This window comes from Drosophila teissieri, chromosome 2L (genome assembly GCF_016746235.2).
Source record: "Drosophila teissieri strain GT53w chromosome 2L, Prin_Dtei_1.1, whole genome shotgun sequence".
In the NCBI taxonomy this organism is placed as follows: domain Eukaryota; kingdom Metazoa; phylum Arthropoda; class Insecta; order Diptera; family Drosophilidae; genus Drosophila; species Drosophila teissieri.
This window is the reverse complement of record NC_053029.1, coordinates 21,078,594-21,105,894: the sequence shown is the minus strand read 5'-3', so window position 1 is coordinate 21,105,894 and position 27,301 is coordinate 21,078,594. Positions and strand designations below refer to the sequence as shown.

The following is a 27,301-nucleotide window of genomic DNA, read 5'->3' as shown; positions in this document are numbered from 1 at the left end:
AAGAGGTGTGGCGGCCAAAAGGTGAGGGTGGCCACATGTTTCGTAGAGCTCATTTTTGTAGATCGCGTGGGCGGGCGCTTGTTTTCATTTGCGTTCTACGAGTATATTTGCTGGGGCCGTGCTTGCCTTTGATTTCCCTCTGGCATGTATTTGGCCACTGCATCTGGCCAACGGTTCGGACCGGACCGGATGGCGACAGAATCCGAAGCAGCCAACGAGGCTGTGGGTTAATCGTTTCCCAGCGACAGCTCTGCGAGTCGCCGCAGCCTAACAAATGGAGATTATGCGACTTTAGTCTATATTTTGATGGCACTGCTCAAGGTGTGCGCTCCCCGACGGAAGAACTCATATGAAAATTGTGAAAATTGTGAAAATCAAAAGCTAGCTGCGCCATGTACTGCACCACCCGACTGCTCAGATACGTTCTGTGTGTCATCAGTGGCATCTGTGCCGTAAGTGCCCAAAATAGATCCGATCGGCTGACATTGAAAGGGATTGTGGCCTTTGTTTAGCTATGTGGCTGCCTGCTCATCTGGTACGGGGCCTGGCTGCTGGACAGCCTCTCCGACGAGCAGCGGGTGTTGGGAATGGATCACGGCGAGGACCTGGCCGCCCTTCTCTGCGTCCTACTGGGCATCGTCATCATAGTGGGCAGCATATTCGGATCGATGGCTGTGGCCAAGGATTCCAGGGCGCTGTTGATCTGCGTAAGTACTCAACTTATATGACACTCACTCACTCACTTAAGTTTCTCAAACTTTCCTATAACTTTCATATTTAGTATGCAGTTTTGTTGGTGTTCCTCTTGATCGTTCAGTTTGTAATGGTCAGCATAAGTTATGCCGCCAGCCGAGATTCCCTGCCGGATTCTTTGACTCAAGGACTTGATGATCTGTGGGATGCGCATCACGAAGGCAACAGCACCCTGAACACCTACGAGGAGTGGGTAAGCTCGCATACCTTTGAATTGCCTATTTTCGTAACATAAGTAAACTTGAACGTCACCAGCTTCACTGCTGTGGCCGCAGCAGTGCCGAGGACTACCTGCACTTGGGGAAAATGCCCCCGCCGAGTTGTTGTCTCGATCGGGACTGCACCAAGCCAATGAATCTCTTCATGACAGGCTGCGAAGTCAAGTTCAAGGAGTATGTCAGCGCAAAGACTTCCAACTTCCATTCGCTAAGTTGGATCCTTGTATTCTTTGAGGTAAGTAGAACATTTTTGTGAAAATTTATTGAGTGAAAAGTTAATATATAAATTATATCAATAACTATTTATGATATTTAGTTTTTCCAATCCAACTTAATTGATGTTTGCTTGACATTATTATTCTCAATGCAAATTTCTATAATTGAAATTAATTTTTGAAAATTACTTTTGTATTTCGCTTTCATGGCCCTTACTATAATTGCCTTTGTCTTTCTATCTTTACACACATTTGTTAAACATATTAACTTATTATATTTTCAGTTCGCCGGCTCGGTGACCACCTGCTACCTGGTTGACAGCATTCGCAATCATCGCGACCGCATAAGATTCTATAATTAAGATAGTATTTACGAACCGTATTATCGTTATTTGTTGTGAATAATTTCCTAGCCATACGGCCCTGGCGAATTGTGATTGTAGTTTACGATGATTAACCACGTTAGGCTACAGATACCAAGTATTCATTCATAAAACTGTAAACTGGCACCCACGCCTAGAAATAATTCGAAACGAAAATAATAAGCCCATTGCCATTGACTAAACTTTTACAAGAGATCTTTTGCTGGCCAGCAGGAATCTTAACGCGGGGGGTTCGACGATAAACAAGAAAAGCTCGCACAAGTGGGCGATTCTCGCTCGTGATTTTCACTCACCGATTTATAGATAGAATAGGCGATCGGTGAGTCGGTCGCTGTTTAATTCAAAACAAAACACACTGTTTCGGTTTCCACCTCACATCGCTGCCAGTTGATTCGCGCAGCTTAACCACGGTGGTCGGACGTCGAAAGATCTTTGCTCCACCGCTGTATCCGAAAGATACGTATCTGAAACAGGCTGCTGGCCATATAGCCATATATGGAAGGCCTCTGATGCAGTCTACTGCGCGTTGCCTTCGTATACCTCAACAGTCAGTCTCCAGCCGCATCTATAGGTTGATTGATCCACAGTAATCATGGGTCTGGGTGCCACTACAGTGAAACATCTGCTGCTTTTGCTGAACTTTGTGTTTTCCGTGAGTAGCACACTCGAGAGCACTACAAGTATATGCTAAGACTTGTTGCGTTTGCCACAGGTGCTCGGGCTAGCGCTGATCGCCTTCGGAATTTTCTTTCTGATCTCCGCCGCTGAGAATGCAGTCAGCATTGGGGAAAATGTGGCCGGGGGCCTGATCATCGCCTTGGGCGTTGTCATCTTGATCATTGCGATCTTTGGCTGCCTAGCCGCTATCCACGAGGCTCCTGTGAGGCTCCTCATCGTAAGTACCTCTGCCTTCTACTCACTACATATTTAGACTAGTTTAAAAACATATTTTTTTAAAACATATTACTTTAATAAGCGCTTGCGAAATATTCGAAACTAACGCTTCATTATTTAGGTCATTATCGTATATTTCTGATTTTGTTTTTTTAGTCACATATTATTTTTATATATGGTAGAATTGCCGATTATTTTTAGTCGAATTGCTGAACCAGCTTAGATACTTATTGTTAGCTAAGTTAGAAGCTATTGTTTTGAAAGTTGTCAATCTTCTAAAAACTGTGCTCTGTGACCAAGTAAGACAATTTCTCAATACTCAAATAATAATTTGATGTACAAGAAAAATGGGTGTTTAGGTATTATTCTAATTTCTTTTAAGTCAAATAAATCCGATCCGGAAGGGAAAGAGCCAAGTTGAAGAATATTTAATATATTTATTTTCTGATATTTTTCCTAATTTCCTCCACAGTATGTGGGAGCCGTGGTGCTGCTGATCCTTGCCCAGCTGATGTTCCTCGGCATGTCCTCACACGGCACCAAGGACGGAATCTCGGGCAGCATCAACGAGGGCTTCGACCGCCTCTGGGAATCGGAGCGCAACCAAACAGGCGCCCTGGGCTACTACGAGTCCTGGCTGCAGTGCTGCGGGGTCAACAGTTCCGAGGACTACTGGATCATCCATCACGCGATTCCGTCCAGCTGTTGTCCAGAAAACAAGTGCTTGGACACGCCGAGCAGGGTTTTTAAGACCGGCTGCAAGGCCGCATTTGTCAAGTATCTGGACGATAAGTTACTAGTGTTCAAAATCGTCTGCTGGCTGCTTGTCATCGGGGAGGTTGGTTAGATCATTTTCCCAAAAATGGACTTGTTTATACATCTATTCCCTTTTAGGCTGTGGGAGCTGTTTTCGGTTGGCTGCTTTACAGCAGCGTAAAGAACCAAAGCCGCCGCAACAATGCCGTCTGGATGTAAGGGGAGTTCTAAGTCATCATAGTCTTAGTTAATAATATATTTAAATCTGTTTTCTAATCAATTGTTTATGAATATTTAATAACTGATTACTAAAGGCCAACCTAATTTGTACAAAGAACTTAACATTTTTGAGTACAATTTCCAAAAAGTTTGTACTGGGATTAATGTGCATATACTGGATTTTGTATAACGTTAGCTACATAAAGATATTTTTTATTTTCCTACCAATACACAATTTTCATCTAGTCTTAATTCAGTTTTTAAGACCCCACCCATAGCACACCTTTTTGATCTTGTCCCTAAACATTTATTTCCATATAAAAACAATATCATATTAAGGGCTCAGAACTTCAAAGTAAAAGTTGGTCTGAACTCGAGATATGTTTTCAGTGGACCACTTGGTGAACAAAGCGTAGAAACCCTTTGGCATAGGCACTCCACGGATCTTGCCAGAGACTTCGGTATTTGTAACATCTTCAATGGAAATGTAATTTTCTTTCTAAAAGAAAATATTACCTATAAAAAGAACATTTTCTGTATTATGAGCCTGTTCAACTGACCGTGTAGGGGCAAGTGTGGTTCACGTTTGTATGGCCTTCGATGAATTCAAACACCATCCTGGCCAAATAGTTGTGGTGGTTTTTCCAGAATCTACACAAATCAAGTGTCATTGTATGGAGGAAGGGCCGCCAGTTTGAAACCGTGTTGATACTCTCACTGCCCCTTGTCATCAGCTGAAAGTAAACCTGCGGAGGAAAGTCAAGCTGGCACAACAAACGAGAAATGCTCTACACCAACAGATTACCTCTATATTTCTAAGCATCGGCTTGAGCATAGTGTACCGAAGACTTATGCTGTTTTTATTCTTGCTCAGATTAGTCACTTCACAGTACTCCACGATACTCATGCTGAGGTCCTTGCTCTCGCAGGTTACATTGGTGAACCTTATGAAGACTCCCTGAATGTCAGATTATCCTCAATAAGCAGTAAGACCTCTCCCCAACAAACATACTTACATGCAATTCTATGAGACATTGCAAGCACAGAAGCAGTCCAAGAAGTTTTCCGACAGCGCTACCCATTCGACACAGAACAAGTGATTTATTTTATTTTAATAGTAACCAGTTGATGAACTAATGAACTAATGAACTAATGACGGGGATTAGCCCACATTTTCAGTAATTGCATGGTAATTGCTGTCTATTGCTCGCTTGAATAGCTTAATGGCGTTGCTTAGCATTAAATCGAGTCGTAAGAGGGCTTACAATTTCATCAAAATCATCAGAGTAATATGTTCGTCATTACCGTTACAAATTAGCGCCCAATTTGAAAATTTCTTGCGATTGAAACCAAAAGTTTCCCTTAACTGTAGTTCGCGTAGTGACGAAGAGTATAAAGAGGTGGTCGGCGAGTGAGTGAAGGAAAATGAAAAAAGGGATAAATAAATTATATAAGGGACATTATTTATTGTTGGATAATGACTAAAGGTAGGAAAATCGCTAATTTCAGATCCAACCATCCTCCCTGATCGCATTCCTAGCTAGCAGGGCTCTGCCTGCACATCCAGCAGTGCGAGCAGAAACACCCTGTACGCTGAGTTAGAGACGCGCCTGCGTCATTGTCACCACATTGATGATAGTTGCCAGTTTGTTTTGGTTCTCTATCTTGGTCAGGTGGTGAGTATCCGGTGAGTGCTGGCGGCCATTGGGTCTCTCAGTTTTTCGCTCAGTCGCAGGCCAGCCTTTGTGGCATCCACACCACTAGTTCAAATCTGACAGGGGGCTCAGAGCGCCGAGCCCAGTTTAATGTGGGTGTTGACCTAGGTGACCTGGGCGCAAGTAAACAATGCACTGCCCCAATCCAGTGGCATAGTGCGAATCGAGCGAGTTTCCGGACCTCGGAGGTCATCTCTTCTCTGTTATCGGCAGCCAAAAACTTTGGTTCTGAAGCATAACTACTAAGGAAACTCACGTGCGACATCGTGGCAACATGGAGAAGTCGTTTCCTATAACACCCTGGAAGTACGGCCTACTGGTCACTTGCATTCTTATTGTGGTAAGTGAAGAAGATGCATATTTTCCCATTCCAGAGTGTTCCCATTTTCCTGACCCTTACCCAAATGAGAATATTGCACAACACCCGGTGATGGAAACGATGAGCCAAAATCGAAAAATCAATATTGCGCCTAAGTGCACCTCTTTCGCAAGACTGGACCAATTGGTGGCAAAAGACCGATAAAGATTATAAACATATCGATGCAATCTTAAAAATATTTATAAATACATAATACCTGTTCACATACTTACATAATTCCGCCGGCCGCTGTTTGCCATTTTGGCAATATCTAAAAATGGCACCAAATTCTGGGTGGCTCACGCCAATTAAATTCATTATTATATTTAGGCAAATTCATGTTGCATATAAAGAAATTTGTATACACATGGGAAATTGTCTCCTATTTCTTACCCTAAATGTTTTATATTTAAGAATTATACTCTTAATTTTACATTTTGGTGCTAGGCAAGTACAAATGGAAAATGCTTCATGCCCTTTTAACCAAAGTTTAGGAAAGCAGTTCATGCTGGAACACTGGTAATTTGTACTGACCGCCAAATGTAAATTGAAAACAAGAGAGAACGCTATACTCGAGTTCCCCGACTATCTGATACCTATCTGGTATCTGTGGGCGTTGGAGTGGGCGTGGCAAATAATGAATCGTTTTTGTGTTTATTTATTTGGCACCCTAGCACTACACGTGAAATTGATCGTTTAAAGTGCTTGTCACGGCATACTAATATTAACAGCTCAGTATAAAATGTATATTTAGACTTTGAAGCTCGTTGATCAAGGATTTATTTAGTTTTAAAACTATTACTTACTTGTCGATAAGCGTTAAAAAATAATGCAATCTATATAGCTAGTTCCCGAAGATTATAGGGATAGACTCGGCACACGGACAGAAATTTAAAATTGTATGGGGCCAGAAGAGCATCGTTCTATCTCTAACATACCTTTTAGTGCAGTTTAATGTAAACTCAGCGAGAAACGTGTGAATGATTTTTTCGTCCAAGAAGAAATAGCACAAACATGACTAAGAACTTATCTAACTATTCTGTTTCCTATTTATTTAGACATGTAATGTGTTCTTCTTCTCCTGCGGCGTGACCACCTGGGGTTCGGCTGTCTCCGTCTACGGCAGTTATGGGTCTGCCCTTTGCGGAGGGGCAGTCTTCGGAGTCGCCTTCCTGGGGATGTACGTGGCCCTGAAGGTGTCGTACAAGTACTCCATATACGTGAGTAAACTACGTTTAAAACTCGAAGTTCCATTCCTAACAACTTTACATTAAGTACCTAATTTTCAGTGGCTTGCTAATAGCCGCACTGGGCTCCTACCTTTTCACCTTCACGGCGATGCGGGAACAGCTGATGCGCAGGTTCGAGGAGCGCATGCGCGACCTCTTTGAGCGGAAGACCCACAGCGACGACAAGATGCAGCCGGTGCACAGTCTATTCGGCTGCTGCGGAATTGAGGGACCGCAGGACTACCTCAAGGAAGAGCACGGCGCTCTGCCCAGCAGTTGCTGCTACGCCTTTGACTGCTCCAAGCCGGCTCACGTCTACGAGGAGGGCTGCTCCACCAAGGCGGTCGCCAATCTGAGGATGCAGGCGGAGCTTAACTACTACAGCTGCATGGCGATCATTGCCCTCGAGGTGAGACATAGTTATTACATCACCCACAGGATATAATTTATTAAAAGAGAAAATGTTTGTCCATTTAAACATGACGAGAAGTACAAATGCGCATGTTTCAACGCGTCGCTTAGTTAAGATTTAATAAATTATTTTAAGTTATCGCACAAAACCAAATAAATGAATATATTTATACCCGTTAATCGTGGAGTCCATGGATATACTAGATTTGACAAAGAGCATGTAACAGGCAGAGGGACGCTTTTCAGACCATATAAACTACATATATATAATCTTGATCAGGATCAATGGTCGAGTCGAACTGGCCATCTGCCCGTCCGTCTGTCCATCCGTATGATCATCGAGATCTCAGGAACTATAAAAGCTAGAATGTTGAGATTAATATTAACATTAAAATTTTTTTATTCTTTTTCATTTAATGCTGAAAGTGCAAACATTCACTAGCTTAGTAACGGGTATCTGTTTTATATTCCAATCATATTTGTGTGGTTGTTCTTTGTTTGAACTTTTGAATGTTTAAAGTGGTGAAACCGTTACTGTTTATTAACACAGAAAAAACATTGCTTATTCGTAATTTGTAAACTATCTTTTGGCAGTAGTTAAAAATCAAAAGATATTTTTCTAGCTCCCGATTTTGACGATGACTGAACTTAACAACTATTTTTGTATGTAAATTAAATTCTATATGGATATAGTTCGCTGTTATATGCATATTTAGATTCCATGTCAATATAATACCGAATTTCCTTTATGTATTTTGCAGTTCTTGGGCTTGTTCACCGCTTACCATTTGGGCAAGGCTCGCAAGTATGCCAAAACCAAGATAAAGGACGAAGAGACCCCCATCAACGACTGATGGCCGAGGACACCCCTGTATAATTATTGATAATAATAATGTGGTTACTCATTATCGAAAATGCCATTAGAAAATAAATACTTTCCATAGTCTAAACGTGTTCTTCGCTATTGTGTCTCTCTTTCATTGAACTCGGCAACATTCGGCTGCGAAGATCTTAAAAACAAAGGAATATAAAAGAGCAAAGATCGTGATTTTGGAATTTTACGTGCTGACGGCAATTTTTTGCATCTGAAATTCATTGCCTTTCGGAACGTCGATCTGGCTGGTTCGATCAAACATCATACAGGACTCATACTTGTAGGTATTAGTTTTTGAATTTAAAAAGCAGCTTCATCGTAGCACAAGAAATGGGCTGCACTTCCGGTTGCGTTAAGTGTTTTCTTAACACTCTCAATACTTTAAACGCGGTAAGTTCATAGCAGATGTTTAAATTCGAAATACAAATTGTATATTTGTTTTCCCACCGTAATTGCAATTCATCCATATTCGCTGACAAGCCAGTCCGCATTCCGCCTTCGTAGTATCGATAAGTTGTTTGGGCAGTAAACGTAATGAATATATTATTGGCTTGTCAGATATGTATGAAAAACATTTGGCGCACTCTAATGATTAGCCCCTACACATTCCGATCTAATTTCAATTTGTTTGATCTGAAAATGCTTTACGATTTTACCATATGCTGCGACTTGTACCACTATACAATGTTTAGAACAAGGTTTTTAACTTCTAATAACTTGTTTTACCTCCTGGTTAAGTTTAACCCTATCCCTTTAAAAGTAACCCATTATTTAGCAATATGTAAAAAAACGTTTCTGTGGAACACCAAATAAAGTATCAGAGATTCTAGTGCCTAGATAAACGGGAAAATCTAGTTTACTCACCGTGGCATTCGATAATACTCTGAAAATACCTCAAGCTCCATTGGAGTCATTGACATTACCCACCGATATCATTGCCAAAAGCTAATCTGAGTTGCCATTGGCGACCCTATGCTCCCTCCTTAGCTGTCGGGTCTGTCTCTGATAGCAATTGCAACGTTGGCCCTCTCTAAAGCCCCTCTGGCGTACATTCTGTTTCTATATGGCCTTGGTGGCATCATCTTCGTTTCGGCTGTTCTGGGATGCTGTGGAATCTGCATGGAGAACGTGTGTATGACCGCAACGGTAAGTGGAACCCCTATATCATCCGATTGGTAATTGACTGACGCTATGTTGTGTGGCCCAATGTGAACAGTACGGCTTCTTGCTGTTGGCTCAGCTAATAATCAGCTTGCTGGGCATCTTCCGCTTCAAGTTCACTGAGGATTACATAGAGAAGTTCGCCGCCGAGGAGGTTCAGATGAAATGGGACCAGGAGCTGGTGGAGCCCGGCGCCATGGACATTTACCAGACAGTGGTTCGTATTGTGGCAATATTATTAAGTATATATTAAATATGTAAACATTACTGCAAATCTTTTTCCATGAACCACCGTAACTTTGCAGTATGAGTGTTGTGGGCGTGACAGCCCCGACGACTACGTGGCTATCGGTCGTCAAACCTTGCCGCTCAGCTGCTATCCCCAGGAGGATACCCAGATGCCCCACTATCTAGCTGGATGTGTCCAAAAGTCCAGTGAGAACTTTGTGGTGCTCTTCAGCTACGCCCACGATACCAACTGGATCGCAGTGGGAATAACCGTAAGTGAGATGCGAAATTCATTTGGAGGTACTTATTGTTTGAGTTCTTACAGATTCTAATGATGATTTCCGCCTTTTACTTGGTCGGAAAATTCCGAAAGCATCGCATTCGCTACGGCTACTAAGGACTTCTTTTGTAAACTTATAATTTTAGGGCGCTAAATTGAGGTTGCAGTAATCATGTATAACGTTTTCGATGATCCTCGCAGAAATAAAAGTGTATCCCGATGAAACAAATATTTTTGAATCAGATGAATATGCACTTGAAAATGCTAATAGTGCCATCTGAACCGATTAAAATTTTGATTTTTAATCTAGTAACTTTCCCTTTCATCTTTTATCATCTTTATTTTAGGAAATAGCGTCTCTACTTTTAAGAATTTTAGACTTCTATTTTGAGATTCCCACAAATTGAACAGAGCACGTAGGATTTCCATTTTGATTGTGGAAGGCACGATCCTGCTCCTGGCTCTGACAACTAAGCTAATCCGCCGATGGTGGTGGCGTCATTCAGTGCCGAGTGTCTGACGCAATCGAGCTGGTAGATTGCTTTGAGAGGCTGTAGCCGATTAGACCAGAGTCCGCTCTAGATAAGACACACACCCCGGCTACACATCTGGCCATATATATGTATGTATGTAGCCACATAGAACTTGCCCCAACTTGAATTACGCTTTAGTTCTGTCAAGCATAGCCAGCTCCACGCTTCGAGCTTTCCCGCCTCAGTTTCTGTTTGGCTTCCGAATCACGGAAAACGCACTAGAGTGCCACCTTTAACTGTCTTGATTTGACTACTGCGAGTGCAGGCGAAATCCCCTAAATGAATTCTGGTCACTGGACATATGATAGTTGGCAAGTCCTACCTCAAAATAATAACAATATATTTGGTAACCTCTCATTGTAGTTAAGCGCTATCAATGAAAATCAATACCAAAGTCAAGAAATAATTATGTACATTTCGTCGGGGAGTGATCTATTGAGGTTTCACTTTACTTTAATGTGTGTGCCCGGCTGCTTTTGTTTGCTTTAACAAACACTGCTAGACGGCAGCTACTCATAGGCACTGTGGGGCACATAATTATTCCTGTTATGATTATAATTATATTATGTAGGAACGTCGAGATCTCAGGAAGTATAAAAGCTAGAAAAATTAGAAAAATGCTGATTCCAGAGACATAGACAAGTTTGTTGACCCATGCTGCCATACCCACTTTAACGCCCTCAAGCCGCTCAAAACTGCCACGACTACACTTTTGGAAATGTTTTGATATTTTTTCAAATTTGTATTGTTCTTGTCTATCTATCTATCTTGTCTATCTATCTATCGATTTGCATAAAAACTGTTCGCCACGCCCACTCACAGTTTTGAAAAATGTGTTGCCTTTTTTAATTTTCTTAACTCGGACTATAGAGTTTAATTGTTGTTATTGTTTTAACTCAATTAATTGTGAAAAATACTTGGAATAGAACTGATAAAACAGATTTCTTTAAAAAATGATTAAATATTTCATTCTTTGCAAGCAGTACTAGTCCATACCAATTCATTTGTGCAAATCACTCTGCATTCCCCCAGTATTAGGAGCGAAGTATTCATAGTTACAATTTGGGAGTTCACTGCACAGCTCTCTGGATTGTGGCCTGAAAAGGTGCCGTTCGCCCCACAGTGCACGAGCGGCAGCTTTGGAGCTTCGGAACGCTCGACTCGGATCGGATTCCGAGCGAGAGAGTTTTTGGGGAGTTCAGTTTGCTCGTGACCGTGGTCGCACCAGTGCGCACCCATTGCCGATTCAGTCAGATACCGCCGATATACTCGATATTTGAAAATTATCTGCGGCAGAGCAAACTGCCGCACGTGTGGCTCTGCATTTCGGTTGCATTCTAGCCAAAGGCTAAGGTTTGAAGTGGAAAAATATTCGAAATGGGTTGCGCAACGGGCACAATAAAGTACTCGCTGTTCCTGTTTAATGCCTTATGGGCGGTAAGTAGAGCACTGAATTGCAATTGGCATATGGTGCGTTGAGAGTCACAGCGATAAATCTGCGTATCTGCCGGTCTTCTACAAATAGCCAGCTAATTGCGATGGTTTGAAATTTGTGTGAAGAGCTCCGATGTTTGAGCTCTATGTAGTCTGTTCCACGTCCACCTGGTCAGTGGATGATATCATCTCGGGTGCGTGTTTGGTTTATGACTACACTTCGCGGCTGGCTGTGTGTGTTAGCCAGTGTCTATTGTTAATGGCTTCAGCTCGGCCTTTGAATTCCTTGAGCTAAGAGGAGGGCTTGCCAGCCAAGCGGCGAAACGAGCCGGATGAAGTGCGTCATGCATTGGGATTTCGTTTGAAAAGTTAATACGAGCGGAATAGGGAAACCGGATTATTCGCTTGGTAATGATGAAAATAGCGCCACGACGAAAATAGTCGTTGCGCATATAAATCTAAACATTCTGCGGCCTTCCCAAGGCCGTTTTCTGACGTAAGCTCAATCCCAGGAGATAGTTCACTGATCCTTATGGAATACCATATAGAGTATAGAAATTCTGGATCTGGATCACTAGGCCAGTCGATCTGGCCATGTCCGCTTGTCCGTCCGTCTGTCTGTCCGTATGAACTGTTAAAGTACGAAAGTTAGGATTAAGTAGGCAGATTCCAGTGTAAGTTGTAGGTGTACGCTGCTTTACAATCTCCTTGCTGGACATATTTATACATTGACTAATTTTCTGACCTTTAGATACTGGGCATCTTGGTGCTTATTTTTGGCGGCCTCGGCTGGGGAGCAATGCCGGATGCGTATGCCATCGGTATCTTGGTTCTGGGCGGTATTATCCTGGTTATATCCCTGTTTGGATGCTGCGGAGCCGTTCGCGAATCGCCGCGCATGCTCTGGACGGTACGAGACTGAATATTTCAATTAGGTGAATCATTAATGATCTAATAATTCTGATTGCCTTGCAGTATGTGTCACTGCTGCTGGTTTTGCTACTACTTATAGTGGCCTTTATCATCCTGAATCCCAAAGATGTCTTTAAGAAGTACGCCCTTCAGACGGTCGAGAATCAGTGGGAGCGGGAGCAGACAAAGCCTGGCAGTATGGATATTATTCAGAAGACGGTGAGTGCAATGTTCATAATGAAAAATTAAATCTACAATCAAGATACAGAAACTCCCCTGAAGCTAGGATCGCAGTTTTTCTATTATTATTTAACCAGGGCTAAAATAAAGTGCCAATGCTTCAAACTGTTGTAAATGTTGTAAACTGTGAATCAATGCAAGCAGTTTGCTTTATAAATTAGGAAAAAAAATTGGTTGCTTACAAGTATGTGTATATAAGTATAAGTTAGGTAGGCGTTACTGCTTTGCACTTTGTACTAGTGTTATTATAAGGGTTCTATAATAACGCTTTAGCTTATTTTTATTTCTGATAATGCAGTATTACAAATTGCGCAAAGCAGTTGGACTAAATAATTTTGATTTGCCTACTACTATACATTTTGTGTTGATTTATTTCTATCACTCCAGTACAATTGCTGTGGCCGCGACAGTGCCCAAGACTACTTGGATATCAAATTCTGGAACAACACCGTTCCAAATAGTTGTTGCAAGGACGACAGCTGTGTGAATCCCCTGAATCTCTACCTGCGGGGCTGCCTTGGCACAGTGGAGGAGGCTTTTGCAGATGAGGCATCCACTCTGGGATATTTGGAGTGGGGTCTGCTCGGATTCAACGTGAGTGTTCTTTCTTGAAAATGCTGTTGAGGAAAATACTTACTCATTTCTTCATTTTTCGTAGGCTGCCATACTTTTGCTGGCCATCATCTTGGCCATTCACTACACCAACCGACGGAGACGATATAACTATTAGTGAATAGTTACCCATTAAGAAACCAAACTCCTCTTTTTTAAGCGTCACCAATGTACTGTTTGTTTTTTGATACGAAAGCACAGCGTTATTGAATTTTAAAATAATTTGTACATGATTATAAGTACCACCCAAGTGTTGTTTTTAAATACCAAATGTAGGAAATAGTTATTCCAACAGAAATCTCATTACTTTCTAGAATAACTTAGTTTTCAAAAGACGTTCATGAAATGTGCCTACAAAATATTTTGAGTGTTTCAATGAGAAAACAATTTTAAGAAGAACAAAGCAAAAACTTTCTGGTAAAATTTTTTACCTTTACAGTAAATTTTGTTTTTTCCTCTCCTTAATGATAAAATTGTATAAATTATAGGAGGAAGAGTATAAGGTATATATGTACATATGTATGTGTAATCTTTGTTAGGATCATCTGAACATTCTCGAGCACTATATAAAAATGCTTTTCATTGGTTCATTCATAAGCAAATTATGTGCACATATGGTACCGCCGATAGGTGAAGCACGTTTGCAAAATTGGAAACGAATGCATAACTACTTATACATTTCCATTTCTCTTCAGTGATTCGAGTAAAGGGTATCTAATAGCCCACCTTTCTTCTTTTTTATCAATGCATTTGCAGAATGCAAAAACAGTGTCACCTTTGAATTGAATGATCGTTTTGCTTAGTAGCCTTGTGCGTTGAAGAAAACTGACCACCAGAGGGCTCTTCAAATGAATTGCACAAACAAGAGTCAAGCGGACTGGACTATGCATATTGATATGAAAGGAAAACCAAAGCCGAAGACAAACATAATGACGCCTTTTTTGACTGTATTTTGACTGTACTGTGTGTGTGGCGGAGTGGGAGGAATTTGGGAGTTTGTCTGCTATAGGGGGTATTGCTCAACCCAGACATAACAACCACAAAAACTTGTAAACAAAGCGTTTTTACAATCTGAGAAGGAAGGAGAAGAGAAAATGTGATTGTGTGAGTCATTACTAAATGAGCGTCAACCCCGGCTCAATATCAATTGTTTGCAATTGGAATCAAAGTTGAACAAAATCAATTTAAAATCTTATTTTAAAAATGTTTATATGTATATTTATTTGTATTGATTTAATTCAAGAGGGGATAGAGTAAAGGACACAAATTGCAAACAATAAAGGCATTCAGAGACTAGGTTAGACTTTTAAATCCAAATTTAACCTTGGTGTTAATTTTCATTAGCAGCATTGGTGCTAAAAACCTCTGGATACATCAATATTCAGCTAATTAATTGCTTAAGCCCGAATCCATTCAATAATTCCCCATGTCACATATGTAAGCTACTGACAGCACCCGATAAGAATTCGAAAACACCACCGTTAAAACGCAAGTCGACATGACGTCATAGCTTGGAGCTATGACCCAAGTGCAGTGCTCTCTTTTGAGAGAACGAGTGCGCTCTTTGCAGTTTATTCTGTGGGAAACAACAGTCCTCAGGGGGAGACAAAAACAAAACTTTTCCCTCTTTCAGTTCGCCAGCGTACGCAGAACGCGCCAGACCAAAAAGTTCAGATCCGAGAGCGGATATCCCGGCGAGCGTCCGTCGGAAATATATTTGTTTGATATTCGAGTCCAGCCGAATATTTAAATAAACAAAAAACGAACTTTCTTCGTGTGCGGAGAGAGAAGTCAAAGGTTAACACACTTGAGACTCGAGAAGTGATCGAGAGCTTTGACTTAATGCGTTTGGATAATGTTTTCAGATCCAACAAAATGGGCTGTGCCACGACCAGCGTAAAGATCACCTCTATCGTTCTGAATGCCGTTTTAGGGGTAAGTCATCTCATACATGGACTACTAATTACCTCGTATGTATGTATATACGAGTACCCATGTTCCGTGCAAGGAAATTAGCATGATGTCATGTAGAATGGGTGGCCAAGTGAACGCACTTCAAAAGCGCCCCAATTGAATTATTTTTGACCATTCTATACCATATAAACTTGAAAACACACGGTCGGAAAGAGCATGTTTTTAAATATGTTTTTTGAATATTCACTTCGAATATTCTGCTTTAGCTTGTTGTGTATTTTGAAGCGACGTCTGTCGTTCGTTCGCTTCGCGCCCACCTGAGAGAGACGACCTGGCCTCAAGGTGGCCATTGGCCCCTCCTGCTGCTCCGATATAACCACCACCCACCTCCAGCCCCCGTTGCCACCGTCCGGTTACTGGCTGCCATGCCAGCCATGTTTACATCGCGGCCTGTTCCCCGCTGTCCCACTCCCGCCAGAGCCTTCAATTGCTCCCACCTCCGTTCCCAGAGGATGATGTCATGTCCACGTACCCTCGCCCAGTATTCGCACTTGGCAGTCTGACCTATATATCGCAATTGAACGCTGGAGTTCTTGAAACTGGGCCACCAACAAGGGTGATTTGTACAACCCCCGGAAGGACGGGTGTGGGAGTGGGGGGGTGTTTCCATTCATTATCACGGCTCAGTCAGGCAAACTTCCCGAACGACAAATGTGATGCACTCAGCTGGGGCTTTAATTGCTACACAAATTAATGGTAATTGCAACTGGAATCCTATGATATTGTACAGGCGATCTTCTATAAGACCAACCGCGGTATAATTGTTGAAGCAAGCCTATGCTTCACTTCAGTTTTGTGTAATTACAAATATAAACAGGGATTGAAAGTAGTAGATTAAAGGTTGCGATTAACCCATAACAGCTGTAGTAAAATGTACATATGTATCACTGAGGTTTTACTGTTGTTAATTCCAGTTTCTAGCTGCTGGGGCCATCGGCTGGATTGCTTACAACGCGGACACGGAGACGGAAGAATTCGTAATAGCTGCTTACATCGCGTGCTCAATCATCCTGGTTTTCGCTTTGTTGGGAATTTTTGCGGCCATCCGGGAGTCGGTGGTGCTGACAGCAACGGTAAGGCAATAAAAACCGGACACTGTTTTTGAAGTTAATCTGTTGCCTATCCCTTAGAGTGCCGTCTTTCTGCTGATCCTGGCCATCCCGCAGATCGTGAGCACATGCCTGTTCCTCCATGAGTTCGACGTGAAGAGCGGCCGGGAGATGGTGGAGGTGGCATGGCAGGCAAACAACATGGATGCCTTGCAGCAGAAGCACGAGTGCTGCGGCCAGAGCAGCGCCCAGGACTACATCCACCTCAGCCAGCTGATCCCGCCCAGCTGCTACGCGGATCTGCAGCAGACCCCCGACCACCTCTATCTGGATGGGTGCATCGAAAAGGTGCAGAGCTTCTACGAAAGCGACAAGCTGCGCTTCATCATAGTGTCCTGGGTTCTAGTGGCCTTCGAGGTGGGTTTTTGAGAGCCCAGCTGAAATTTATATATATTTCATTTCATTTATTTTTATTACCCGACTTCTTTTCAGTTAATCTGCCTCGCCTTGGCCGTATTTCTGGCCATTAGTTTTAAGAACAAGCAGCGGCGGATGGAGTTCTAGGCCTTCAGTAATCTTGAGCTATCCAACAGTACAAACTCGAAATCGGGGTATTGCTGATATTTTATAAGCAAACGCAATGGACAGTCATAACTTATTCACTCCTACCTTAAAGTGGCCTGTAATTTAAGTACATATTTATAGTTCAATTACCTATTATATTTATCATAATAAATGTGTCAGTTTGTTTGTATGTATGCTCATCCCGATGAATATATTAGCCATGCGACGCGTAGTCCCGTCGAGCTTTGGATGGCCGAAACTTGTGGCTGTTTGCTTTGACTGCCAAATGACTTGTTGCTCGTCGTGTTTAGAGTCTGTAGGGTTCAGTTAAGTGTGCTGCGCATAAATCCCCCAATGATGTAAAGGACATGATGTTTGTGCACGCCGGTGAGTGGATTTTTGTGGTTGCATCCAATTCTTAAATAAAGAAGAGGCCGTGAAAGCTTTAGGCGCTGTGACATCATACCACCCACAAGAATCCACGATAAAACCACAAAATTCAGCAGCAATGTTGATGTATATACAGTCAGCAAAAAAATTAGTAAAGAAAAAAGGTGTTTTGAATGAAAAATAGATCTTGAATAGTAAGTAGTAGAATGAAATAAAACTTTATATATGGACTGTATGCTAAATGTATCAATCATAATAAAAATCGTTATGTGAAATGCTTTACCTTGGAATAATAGTGTATTCTCTAAGTTTATTTTCCAAGTAAACCAAAAAATGTTGTAAAATTTGAAGTGTGAGTTACCAGTTATGGACATATTTTAATTGGTGTTAATACCAGGACCTTTGATTCATTTCCCTAAGTGTAGCAAAGCGAACCGCTGCGGAATAGTTGATTTCTGTCGAGTGGCGGAACCCACTAACTGGCGCTTTCGGGGCGCCACATTTCAAATGGAAAGCGTTGCGCTCAGTCGCACGTCAACCTCTATGGCAATAGGGCGTATCATTGGGTGTTCGCTTCTCCGTTGGTCGTCGCATCGGGTCAACTGCGCAGAGAAAAACAGGTGCGGGAACAAGGATAACGCAGTGGTTAATTATAGGGATTATTGATTGGCAACATGGCCTGCCGCACGTCGTTCCTGAAAGCCGTTCTTATCGTTCTCAATGTGCTGCTATCGGTGCGTATGGGTGACATTGGGGCCAACTAGGCACTAGCCAATGGACCTAATGTTACTTTATTGCCAGCTGATTGGAGTGACTTTGATTGCTCTGTCCGTGTATGAGCTGAACAGCTCTACGCCGGGCACCTTCGAGCACATCGCCATCGTTGTTCAGATCTTCGTGGGCACCTTCGTGGTCCTGACCTCGTTTCTGGGCTGCTTTGCCACGGCTCGGGTTTCCCTGGGACTGGTTTGGAGCGTTAGTGAAGCCTTTAATTGATATATAATCGAAATTCAAATAACATTTAACTCTCTTGTAGTATGTGATCTGCCTGCTAATCCTGCTGTGCCTGCAGATCTACATAATCGCAGCAGCTCACTCTACGGACTACGTGGAGCGATCCAGGAAGGACTTCCTGGTCATCTGGGCTGATCAAAGGGCCAATGTGGAACGCATATCGCTCGTCGAGCAAAAGGTATTTCCTAAAATAAACTCCAGCACCACTTTATTATGGGGCTAGCGGGGTATATCCCCATGTGCGGCACATCAAAACCGATTTCATTCTTTTCCAGTACTCCTGCTGCGGCCAGTTGGGCGCCCACGACTACATCCTGATGGGCCGCGGAATACCCTTGAGCTGCTACAGGGCGCAGGAGCGGCGTGAGAACACCCTCTTCCCTGAGGGCTGCCAGCAGGCTGTGCAGGCCCATGCCACCGACAACGTGGCCATCGGACTCATCATCAAGTGGCTGCTGCTTCTGGTGGAGGTAGGTTCCATGCCGGCCCTGGCCACATTTTTCAGTGGGCTTGGTTGGCCAAGGGCGGTGCGCATAAATAGACGACCTATTAGACGGTGGGCTCTAATCAAATCTATTCCCTTTTCTCCGCACAGTTGGGCGCCCTGGGAGCCGCAACGCACTTGGGCATCACGGTGCGCAATAAATTGCGGCGCGAAAGATTCTAAGAGGTCTCTAGGAATCGCCGAAATCGGTTGTTGGCAACGCATAATCCGATATCAATGAATTTTTATAGCAGTTTAAGATGATCTGGAGGCAACAGAAGCGTAGAATAAAAAATAAACCAAAATCATAATATTCGATAAGTGTTGTTTGTGCCCACTATATGAGGAATTTCGTCGGGCCTGCTAAGTAGATGTATGTTGCCTATAAAGATGCGTATAAAAATATACGAAAACATTGGGTGCACTCAAAGAATACCTTCTGCATTTTATAGGTATACCTCTTTAATAAAAGTAAGTCAATATAAAAGACCCCATTTTCTAGTTAAAGACTTAAAAAGCAAGGAACATTTTATTTAAAACAAAAGAGAATGCTATTGTTGAGCTCCTCGACTATCAGATACCCGTTCCTCAGCTAATGGGAGCACGAGGAAGATGTGCTAGAGCGCCTATATGCCAGTAACAGGCATCACCATAGAAGTGAAAAATAATGTTTCTAGATAAACCAAATTAAACAGCGTTTTTAAGCTCTATAATATAACAGCTAAAATACCCACCATATATTCTTCGAAAAAAAAGAGAATATAAATATGTGCGTAATTAGGCGAAATTATGTGTTTCTTTCAGTGTGGAGCGGAAGAGGTGGGGTGCCAATGAAGTCTGGTGGACGCCGGTTTCCTGAGTAACGACCGGCACACGAAATGCCAAAACGGAGACCGAGACGGCACGGACGGCCACTCGGCGGATTTGTAAACAGTTCGCAGCTTCTTAGCACTTTTTCGGGTTTCGCTTTATTTTGGCCCGGCCGACGTCCGACGGCACTAACGGTTCGGTCACCGCCACGCACAGACGGTCGAGAGTGGAAGTCGAATTTTCCCGGGAAACGCGTTCGCTGCCTGGAGTCGCTGCTCGAAAGAGCTGAATAAGATTGATCGAATATAGGACAAAACTGCACTCGCAAATAAAAAATGCCCACGGTTCGCGTGTGCCTGCAATGGACCTCGGTTGTCTTCAGTACGCTGACGTTGGTAAGGGGGATAACTCCGGGAAATACGCCTGTGATACACATTAGATAGCATAAACTTTCCATCGTCGCCACTGGGAAACACAAACCAAAGGCCAAGTATTTATTGTCACTGTACCTTGATAATTTCAATGCAACATTTTCTTGAGTCACACACTGCGTATGAGTAATGAAACACTTGCTGATGGAAATTTCGATTAAAAATGAACTCGCTGGCAGTCTGTCAAAGCACGATCATAAAGTGTCTTAAATTCCTGGTCCATTTTTCATTGCCGATTGTAATTTCTTGCTGCCCGACTAGCTGGCCAATTTGGCAGCAAACAAATCCCATTCAAATTTTCCATTTCCACCAGACAAGATGTCACTTGGCTCTCGTTATGCCTACTTTTGTTGGGCAGGCACATTTTCGGCCCAATCGAAGCGACAGCAACAAGAAAGGAAACTGTGTATGTGCCATTTAAAAATAAAGCTAAAAGTAATTTAATTTATTTTTGTGCCCGTTTTGTTTTTATTTTGGTTGTTTTCGCTACCCGATGACGTATCTCACGAATCGAAAGTTTGTCTCTAAAGATTTTGTTTGCCCATTTCATGTGCCATTAACAAACGCTTAATGTGCACGGGCATATTTCATAATTTTAATACCTATCCAGATCGTTGGCGTCCTGGCGGCCCTGGCCGGCGTCTATGAGCTGGATAAGTTCAACGAGGGCTCTGCGGAGCATCTGGAAAAGTTCGTCCAACTGGGAATGGCAGGTGCTCTGATCTTGGCCGGATTAGTCGGTTGCCTGGGAGCCATATTCGGTTCCATCAAGGTGATGGTGGTGGTAAGTAACCATAACAGATGATTTGTTGACTAATGGTAACTTCAAATGCCTCGGTTTTCAGAACTTGCTTGTGCTTCTGGTTCTAATAGCCTCGCACATCTGGAAAGTGTCCCACTACAATGAGACCAAGCAGCTGGACGCCACTGAGGTGTACGTGATGGATCTCTGGATGAAGGAGCTGGTCCACCACGGCGCCATGCAAGACTTGCAGCAGGAGGTGCGTCCTTCCCCAGTGCGATCTCCCTACGACCCTTAAATACCCTCCATCTTCCAGTACGAGTGCTGTGGCGACAAGGGATTCTCCGACTACACGAGCCTTAACATGAAGGTGCCGCGCAGTTGTTTCCACACCAAGGACGGCATTCACGCTTTGTATCCGTATGCGGAGGGCTGCATGGCCGCCGTGAAGCGAGCCTACCTGCAGATCTATCGTTACGAGAAGTGGGTCCACTGCGGACTTATTGGCTACGAGGTGGGCACAGCCGTCAGACTTGCAAGTCTTAATACTAAAATGTGGCTATGAAAGTTTGCGGTGTTAATGTATACATAAAAATAATGTATTTTACGCGATTAACCTTGAATTTGCAAGTCTCTAGTACCAATTGGCAAACAAAGTGATTGAGAACTGACATGTTGTAAATGTTTAATGCAACACTTTGTTTCTTTTATTACAGGTCGTAGGCATCATCTTGGGAATCACCTTGTGCTGCCAACTGACCAACAAGACTCGTCGTTACGCCTACTAATTACGAATGACATTTATAGATAAGCATTTGGATGACCAATAACGTGGATAACCAATAAACCAAAGTTTTCATAAGATCTTAAGTCAGGCGTCATGGAGTAAATGCGCTCGAGAGGCGGACACATGGTTGGAGCGCGGTTCCCGCCGCACACCTGGCGGCACCTGTCTTCGTGCGATGCGCTGTCGCAGCCTGAAGAGCAGCACACTCAAGGCTACAGTTTGCAGCAGTATGAAGATCTGCGGCAAATAAAGAGATCGATGATTATTCGAGAAACTGTACTTCAGCTGCAAGTCAATTGCCCACCTCAAGGCCAACGATGGCCCACATGTAGAGCTTATCGCGGTGCTGGATGTACCGCTGACTACGGTTCAGCGTCTCTAGACAGCTGCTTGGATAGATCTGCTGGGCGGTTTCATTAACAGTGGCCTGATAACAACTCGCTGGCACCAGCAGATGCAGGCGCTTGTAATCGTCGGCACCGTTGTAGCCGCAGCAGTGCTGGGAGACCTCGTACTGATGCATACGCTCGGGTTCTCTGTCCAGATTATGCCAAGCCAGTTCCAGCTGCTGCCAGGCGCCACCAGAGCTCCTAAGGGACGGACTGTGATAGTGGTGCAGCTGAAGGTACTCCGCTGCCAGAGCAATCAGTATGAACATGGTGAACTTTGGGAAGAGTTCAGATAGTTAATATTCCTATTATGTTAGGATACGGTGTTTCCGTTCGCTTACAATCAGATTGACACAAAGCAAGTTGGCGACCATGCCGTAGCATCCGAACATCACGATCATACAAATGGTGCCACCTAATACCAAACTCTTAACAAAATACGTGTGCTCCGGCGTGTTAGGCTCAGCCATCTGCAGTCCTAGTCCTGCTCCAGCCATCACTCCTATGCCCAGTAGCTTCAACAGCAAAGATTATTAACAATTCAAACAGGAGTTGCAAGAATCAGACTTACCATATAGAGTAGATTGGAGAACAGGCCCGTGTATTTTATTGTGTTATAGCAGCCGTTCATCGTGAGAGTGGTGTAATCTGCGGCAGATGCGCCAAATTTAAAGCCATTGCATCGCGACCTTTCCCAGGGGCCAGCGATAAGGAGTCACAGAAAGAGAAACAGATTGCAGCGACGCTTTCTACATTCGGTTGCTTTATTCAAGTGATATAAAAATTAAGGTCGAAGTTAGTAAGTACAGCTAAAAATTTCCTAACACTTCTTAATAAATATGACGTAGATATAGCATTCAACTATGCTATCTAGATCTATAGAGTCGCAATGCGTGGCGGGAGAAAAGCTCTTCCACGCATTCGGTTAGTGTTTTAAAACAATTCATGTGGGTCTGTATCGGTGTACGATTGTTTGGTAAAGCCTGATTCTACTGGCACACATATTTTGCTACTGCTCATGTTTTCGCGCAGTTAAAAGTACAATTGCGACAGTGAAACCAGGCTTGCTAGACAGCAGGTCTGCAGGTGTCTGAAGTTCGTGTGCTTGTGGGTTGGTTACTGTTTACATAAACAAATTAACGAGTGAATTTCGTTAAAACAATTTCAATAAATATCACATTGCGTTAAAAAGTTGCTGGCAGGGTTTTTGGGTTAAATGTCCTGGCACCGGCATGGCATCCTACTCTCTACATGCGCCATGGCAGTGGTATAAAGCCCCACTTCTGTGTGATGTCTTTGAAGTCGCACTCCATGCTGAGCACAACCTTTTCGACCTTCTGGACACGAGTGTTAGTCGCAGCCTTGAGAGTTAGGCAAAGCTTTGTGTCCCTATGAGATATTTGCTGGGTCTGCGGAGGAATACATTTTTAGCACTAAAGCAACTAACTTAGTTGTGATACACTTACATCCATATCGTAGGTCCACAACTGGCTGGAGTCGGGAGCGCACTGCGCCAGCATTACATTCGAAGTGGTGGCGTTGCGGTTCTTCAGCATCTTGATCACACCTAGCTTTTGCTGTCGGTACGTCAGGCAGACGTTGTCGTTGGTCATGATCTGGCCCTTGGGAGTTATTACAAACATGTCCATCGATTGGGCGTGAGATGTGCAATCGCCTACGGTGACCGCAGACAGAGATGAGCGCGGCACGTCCTCTTTAAGAGGGCGAAGGCACTTGTCCCGTTCCAGATCGATCAACGCCATCAACTCCTCCGCCTTGCTATCGATTTCCTCGAACGCTCGCTTCCACTCTCGTGACAAAGCGCGACCTGGTAGGTTCTTCATGTGCTTGCTGTAGGCCTGGGTGCACTCGGTCTCCCCGTCCAGCCAGATGATCTTGCCGAAGAAGCGGTCGGGAGCAGGAAAGAAGTGCTCTGGCCATATGTTCTCTAGATACCAGGAGAACGGTTTGCACTGGAGCCTCTCCCTGAGCGCCACTCGCTCCGTAACATTCACCTTTTCCTTGGCTCCCAAAGTCAGTCCAGAGGTGTACAGCATTATAAAGTATTGCCAATCGTCCATCCACACAGTGGCGGCTCTGGCCAAGTTATCCGTGAGAACCTCGCTCATGCCGCCGGGAAAGGTATAGGGTGTGCTGCTGCGGAACACGTGACCCACGTGGGAGCAGGGACTGATCTCTACACGACCGCCACACTGCCAAATGCGAAAGGACATTTCCACGTTCTCGCCGCCCCAAACACGCATGTTGCTGTCGTAGGATCCCATTTCGTAAAAGTACTTGCGATCGATGGCAAACAGTCCGCCGGCCATTCCGGGCGTGGCAATGGAGGCAGTGCTATCCTTGGAGCTGTTGTCCGCTGTATGGCGTTTACGGTCAGAGGAGAACCAACGGAAGCTCAGCTGCCAATTGAAAGCGCCCCAGTGATTCTCAAAGGTTTTCGTGTAGCTAAAGTTGTCATCGGATATTATGTCGATTACCGGACAGATTACAACCTTGCGTGATTCCTTGATGCGGGAAAGAAGTGGTTCCAGCCATCCCCGCGAGCACTCGCAGTGGGCGTCGAGGAAGGTCAGCACATCGCCGCGAGCATTTTCAGCTCCTAGAAGACGGGCGGGGACCAGGCCACTGCGCTTCTTCATGCGAAAGATCCTCGTGGGCACCGCCAGCACTTTCACATAGCTCTCCAGTTGACGTTTTAAATATGCTTTGGAAAAACATTTGATTACCATGGTTAATATACAGATACGCATACATAAAATAAGGTTTGTCATTTTTATACGGTTTTTGTTTATGGTAATAATATACTACATATAAATTTGGCTCATTGCTTCCTGCGCATTTTACTACATTCTTATAAATTAAAAACATTTTAGCATGGTAGGGATTAAATTGACCGTTAATGAGTCAGCTACATTACTTATACTACAGGCCGTTTTCAAGATACGAAACAAATACTGTGAATCACCCCAAAATTATGTTTTACGAATTATTATTCTTTTTTAAAACATCGGAGTTTTCATTGGCGGAGTTTACTGAAAATAGTCTACCCCAGCCGAGATAAGCGCGCTAGCAATAGAATAAAATGTCCTTTAAGTACAAAAAAATTAGTTAGCTTCGCCTAAGGTCGGTGTGCGGCACTACAATTGCCACGGAGGGCATACTTGGAGCTTAAATTGTTTAAACAATGCAGACTTACAGCGATCGCTGGCATCATCAACCAGAATAATTTCCTTGAGCAGGTGGCGAGGCGATCGGTTAATGACGCTGGTGATAGTTCGCAGGAGCACGGACCAGGCCTCGTTGTGGAAAACTATTATCACGGACGTGCTGGGAAGACCGCTGGCGTACTTCTTGTCACGACATCTGTGCGAGAGAAGAAATGCATGAGGAAAAGTTCTCAGTAAACTATGGTTTCTACTTGCTCAGGTGTGCGGTAGTCCTTGAGGGTGCGGTTCAGTGGGATGCGGTCACTGGCCAGCAGGTTAAAGCTGTTTAGGCGGAAAAAGCGCTGCATGCGAAAGCGATCTCGAGGGGGCACCACAACTGGTCGCCCATCGGCACCTTCTCCATTGATGGGCTGGAACAGGTTGATGTTGTAATCGTCTGCAAGCGAGTGGGGATTAATGCATTGGACGTTGTGTCATTTGGTGGAAACTTTCTTTCGTTATTTTCCACCGATAATGACTTTCAATGGTGCAACTGAGGTTGTAGTTTCAAAACAAAATTCGTCAGTTCTTCCATATGGATGGGTAGAACTCCCTTACAAACTAATGCGTCGAAAGTCAAAATAAAGGGGAGCTAATTTACAAGGTAATAAAAGAAGTCATAAATATTTTTAGAAACGTCTAATTGGTTTAGGTGGTGCTAGTTAAATGAAACCAATTAATGACAATTTCAATTATTGATAACTAAGGGTAACTGGGAAAGGTACCAGACAAATGACTGTTTTATCATTCCAAAGAACCACCTTAACTGATGGTGATCAGGAGGAACCATTGCACTCACCTGCTGTCATGTTGCCAAAGATGTCTCCCTTGCCTATGTAGTGGGCCACGATGTTTTTGTGCGGCCAGAGGGAGCGGCGCTTAGGCGGGGGTTTCGGATGACTGTGCGGGAAATCGGCATAGTGATCCACAATAGCCAAATGAGCCAAGATGTGACAATGGAGTGGTTTTAAGACTTAGCATTTACAATGGCCCATCGAATCACGCGAAGCGATGGCAAAACAAACAGAAACCCAAGACCCAAGACCCAAATCAAATGCAAAGTGCCTCGGCAATCGAAGCTAAAAAACGCGGAGGCGAGCCACTCGACTGGAACACTTGCATTTTGCAACCCATTTGGGCCCCAGGGGAAGTTGTGCAATCGGAGCGGCGCGTCCTAATGGGCCCATTGCTAATTACCGGGCCAACTACTCACCGCATCTCCGCATCTCCGCCTTGGATGCTGGCCACGTACAGGTTGATGCTGATGGCGAACATGAAGAACGCGAAGAAGAGCAGGAAGAGGTAGAGCAGCCAGAGCTTCTTCAGTTGCTGGAACCGGAGACCCATTAATGTGGCTTATTGGTTACCAATACTGGAAATGTTTGTGGCCAAAACGGTGCGGTGTGAATGACCGGTGCGATCGCTAGCTCTGTTTACTGCCAACTAATCAAGCCGCTGCTGTTGTCCGACTGTTTTAGTCACCAATCCAATCCGATCCAACCCGACGACTCCGCGGAACGCTCGTCGAAGAAATGAGGCGCTTTAGCTCCGTGGCCGCTTTAAATTCAAATTGGCAGGTGCGCGGAAGGTGCTTATGAATACATGGCGCTTGTTCGGGTGTCACTAGTTACTCAGTAATTGTGCAAATACGGCCAAAACGGATAGTTCTACTGCTTTCTCCAACATTTCAGCACTATTGACAATAGTTCACGGAACTAGTTTCTCGAAAGCAGCCGCGCTGTAAGTCTAGCTATTTTTCAGATAGATCAAGAGATTGTTTGTTTAAATGGGCTGATTCCGGAGTAATAGAAAATAAAACATGTTTTACTAATTTATAATTTGGTAGACAATTTTTTTGTATGTCTTAAAGAAATGAATAAAAAAAAAAGTCGTGTATTTAGCTTTTAAAAATTTTTCGGCATCCTAGAAGCGTTTATGAGCAGTCAGCTGTTTTCTTTGGTTCGATAGGTATGGTGAAAAAAAAGTATCGGCGCGCGTTGATATCGATTTAAATC

The 27,301-nt window shown here is 43.6% G+C and overlaps 11 protein-coding genes and 1 long non-coding RNA gene across 19 annotated transcripts; 8 read left to right on the top strand and 4 right to left on the bottom strand.

Moving 5' to 3' along the window:
• The first annotated feature begins 296 nt into the window (after positions 1–296).
• On the top strand, positions 297–1,757 carry LOC122621441 (protein late bloomer). The gene is made up of 5 exons (XM_043799299.1): positions 297–452; positions 513–707; positions 782–946; positions 1,009–1,206; positions 1,471–1,757. Exons 1-5 carry the CDS (start codon positions 393–395, stop codon positions 1,546–1,548), a joined length of 696 nt encoding a protein of 231 aa, XP_043655234.1. The 5' UTR covers positions 297–392; the 3' UTR covers positions 1,549–1,757.
• Positions 1,758–1,939: 182 nt separating this feature from the next.
• Positions 1,940–3,556, top strand: LOC122621452 (tetraspanin-9). The gene is made up of 4 exons (XM_043799310.1): positions 1,940–2,221; positions 2,282–2,464; positions 2,936–3,301; positions 3,358–3,556. Exons 1-4 carry the CDS (start codon positions 2,162–2,164, stop codon positions 3,436–3,438), a joined length of 690 nt encoding a protein of 229 aa, XP_043655245.1. The 5' UTR covers positions 1,940–2,161; the 3' UTR covers positions 3,439–3,556.
• A 126-nt stretch (positions 3,557–3,682) lies between these two features.
• LOC122621592 lies at positions 3,683–4,568 on the bottom strand. Of its 2 annotated transcripts, none has more exons than XM_043799512.1 (4): positions 4,455–4,568; positions 4,244–4,396; positions 3,999–4,184; positions 3,683–3,937 (listed from the first exon to the last, which is right to left on the bottom strand). In XM_043799512.1, exons 1-4 carry the CDS (start codon positions 4,518–4,520, stop codon positions 3,773–3,775), a joined length of 570 nt encoding a protein of 189 aa, XP_043655447.1. In that variant the 5' UTR covers positions 4,521–4,568; the 3' UTR covers positions 3,683–3,772. The 2 variants fall into 2 exon arrangements, with proteins under 2 accessions (XP_043655447.1, XP_043655453.1); XM_043799518.1 differs by having other exon boundaries at positions 4,244–4,382; positions 4,455–4,511.
• Positions 4,569–5,214: 646 nt separating this feature from the next.
• On the bottom strand, positions 5,215–6,194 carry LOC122621622. Of its 2 annotated transcripts, XR_006326230.1 has the most exons (4): positions 5,905–6,194; positions 5,745–5,801; positions 5,410–5,646; positions 5,215–5,353 (listed from the first exon to the last, which is right to left on the bottom strand). It is a non-coding gene; the product is annotated as an uncharacterized LOC122621622 (long non-coding RNA). The 2 variants fall into 2 exon arrangements; XR_006326229.1 differs by having other exon boundaries at positions 5,745–6,194.
• Positions 5,352–8,068, top strand: LOC122621480 (23 kDa integral membrane protein). 2 transcript variants are annotated; one of them, XM_043799346.1, is made up of 4 exons: positions 5,352–5,493; positions 6,570–6,731; positions 6,787–7,149; positions 7,913–8,068. In XM_043799346.1, exons 1-4 carry the CDS (start codon positions 5,428–5,430, stop codon positions 8,003–8,005), a joined length of 684 nt encoding a protein of 227 aa, XP_043655281.1. In that variant the 5' UTR covers positions 5,352–5,427; the 3' UTR covers positions 8,006–8,068. The 2 variants fall into 2 exon arrangements, with proteins under 2 accessions (XP_043655281.1, XP_043655288.1); XM_043799353.1 differs by lacking the exon at positions 5,352–5,493 and having other exon boundaries at positions 6,627–6,731; positions 6,801–7,149.
• Positions 8,069–8,265: 197 nt separating this feature from the next.
• LOC122621576 (protein late bloomer) lies at positions 8,266–9,898 on the top strand. The gene is made up of 5 exons (XM_043799489.1): positions 8,266–8,415; positions 9,013–9,171; positions 9,242–9,403; positions 9,492–9,686; positions 9,740–9,898. The coding sequence occupies exons 1-5, from the start codon at positions 8,356–8,358 to the stop codon at positions 9,809–9,811; spliced, it is 648 nt and encodes a 215-aa protein (XP_043655424.1). The 5' UTR covers positions 8,266–8,355; the 3' UTR covers positions 9,812–9,898.
• Positions 9,899–11,443: 1,545 nt separating this feature from the next.
• Positions 11,444–13,691, top strand: LOC122621565 (protein late bloomer). Its single transcript, XM_043799476.1, has 5 exons — positions 11,444–11,664; positions 12,413–12,571; positions 12,637–12,792; positions 13,201–13,407; positions 13,472–13,691. Exons 1-5 carry the CDS (start codon positions 11,605–11,607, stop codon positions 13,541–13,543), a joined length of 654 nt encoding a protein of 217 aa, XP_043655411.1. The 5' UTR covers positions 11,444–11,604; the 3' UTR covers positions 13,544–13,691.
• Positions 13,692–14,861: 1,170 nt separating this feature from the next.
• On the top strand, positions 14,862–17,202 carry LOC122621544 (protein late bloomer). Of its 2 annotated transcripts, XM_043799453.1 has the most exons (5): positions 14,862–15,222; positions 15,291–15,360; positions 16,314–16,472; positions 16,530–16,865; positions 16,941–17,202. In XM_043799453.1, exons 2-5 carry the CDS (start codon positions 15,301–15,303, stop codon positions 17,010–17,012), a joined length of 627 nt encoding a protein of 208 aa, XP_043655388.1. In that variant the 5' UTR covers positions 14,862–15,222; positions 15,291–15,300; the 3' UTR covers positions 17,013–17,202. The 2 variants fall into 2 exon arrangements, with proteins under 2 accessions (XP_043655388.1, XP_043655379.1); XM_043799444.1 differs by lacking the exon at positions 14,862–15,222 and having other exon boundaries at positions 15,229–15,360.
• Positions 17,203–17,821: 619 nt separating this feature from the next.
• On the top strand, positions 17,822–19,205 carry LOC122621380 (protein late bloomer). Of its 2 annotated transcripts, XM_043799236.1 has the most exons (5): positions 17,822–18,136; positions 18,204–18,377; positions 18,439–18,594; positions 18,692–18,886; positions 19,012–19,205. In XM_043799236.1, exons 1-5 carry the CDS (start codon positions 18,077–18,079, stop codon positions 19,081–19,083), a joined length of 657 nt encoding a protein of 218 aa, XP_043655171.1. In that variant the 5' UTR covers positions 17,822–18,076; the 3' UTR covers positions 19,084–19,205. The 2 variants fall into 2 exon arrangements, with proteins under 2 accessions (XP_043655171.1, XP_043655163.1); XM_043799228.1 differs by having other exon boundaries at positions 18,692–19,205.
• Positions 19,206–19,676: 471 nt separating this feature from the next.
• Positions 19,677–21,719, top strand: LOC122621359 (protein late bloomer). 3 transcript variants are annotated; one of them, XM_043799208.1, is made up of 5 exons: positions 19,677–20,105; positions 20,752–20,925; positions 20,987–21,142; positions 21,200–21,397; positions 21,600–21,719. In XM_043799208.1, the coding sequence occupies exons 1-5, from the start codon at positions 20,046–20,048 to the stop codon at positions 21,669–21,671; spliced, it is 660 nt and encodes a 219-aa protein (XP_043655143.1). In that variant the 5' UTR covers positions 19,677–20,045; the 3' UTR covers positions 21,672–21,719. The 3 variants fall into 3 exon arrangements, with proteins under 3 accessions (XP_043655143.1, XP_043655136.1, XP_043655151.1); XM_043799201.1 differs by lacking the exon at positions 19,677–20,105 and adding an exon at positions 20,305–20,547; XM_043799216.1 differs by lacking the exons at positions 19,677–20,105; positions 21,200–21,397; positions 21,600–21,719 and adding an exon at positions 20,305–20,547 and having other exon boundaries at positions 20,987–21,183.
• A 35-nt stretch (positions 21,720–21,754) lies between these two features.
• Positions 21,755–22,751, bottom strand: LOC122621397 (protein late bloomer). Its single transcript, XM_043799248.1, has 4 exons — positions 22,631–22,751; positions 22,401–22,574; positions 21,975–22,334; positions 21,755–21,907 (listed from the first exon to the last, which is right to left on the bottom strand). The coding sequence occupies exons 1-4, from the start codon at positions 22,688–22,690 to the stop codon at positions 21,755–21,757; spliced, it is 747 nt and encodes a 248-aa protein (XP_043655183.1). The 5' UTR covers positions 22,691–22,751.
• Positions 22,752–22,800: 49 nt separating this feature from the next.
• Positions 22,801–26,989, bottom strand: LOC122621280 (polypeptide N-acetylgalactosaminyltransferase 3). Its single transcript, XM_043799102.1, has 6 exons — positions 26,500–26,989; positions 26,086–26,186; positions 25,503–25,683; positions 25,277–25,443; positions 23,526–24,784; positions 22,801–23,468 (listed from the first exon to the last, which is right to left on the bottom strand). Exons 1-6 carry the CDS (start codon positions 26,631–26,633, stop codon positions 23,307–23,309), a joined length of 2,004 nt encoding a protein of 667 aa, XP_043655037.1. The 5' UTR covers positions 26,634–26,989; the 3' UTR covers positions 22,801–23,306.
• Positions 26,990–27,301: the final 312 nt, after the last annotated feature.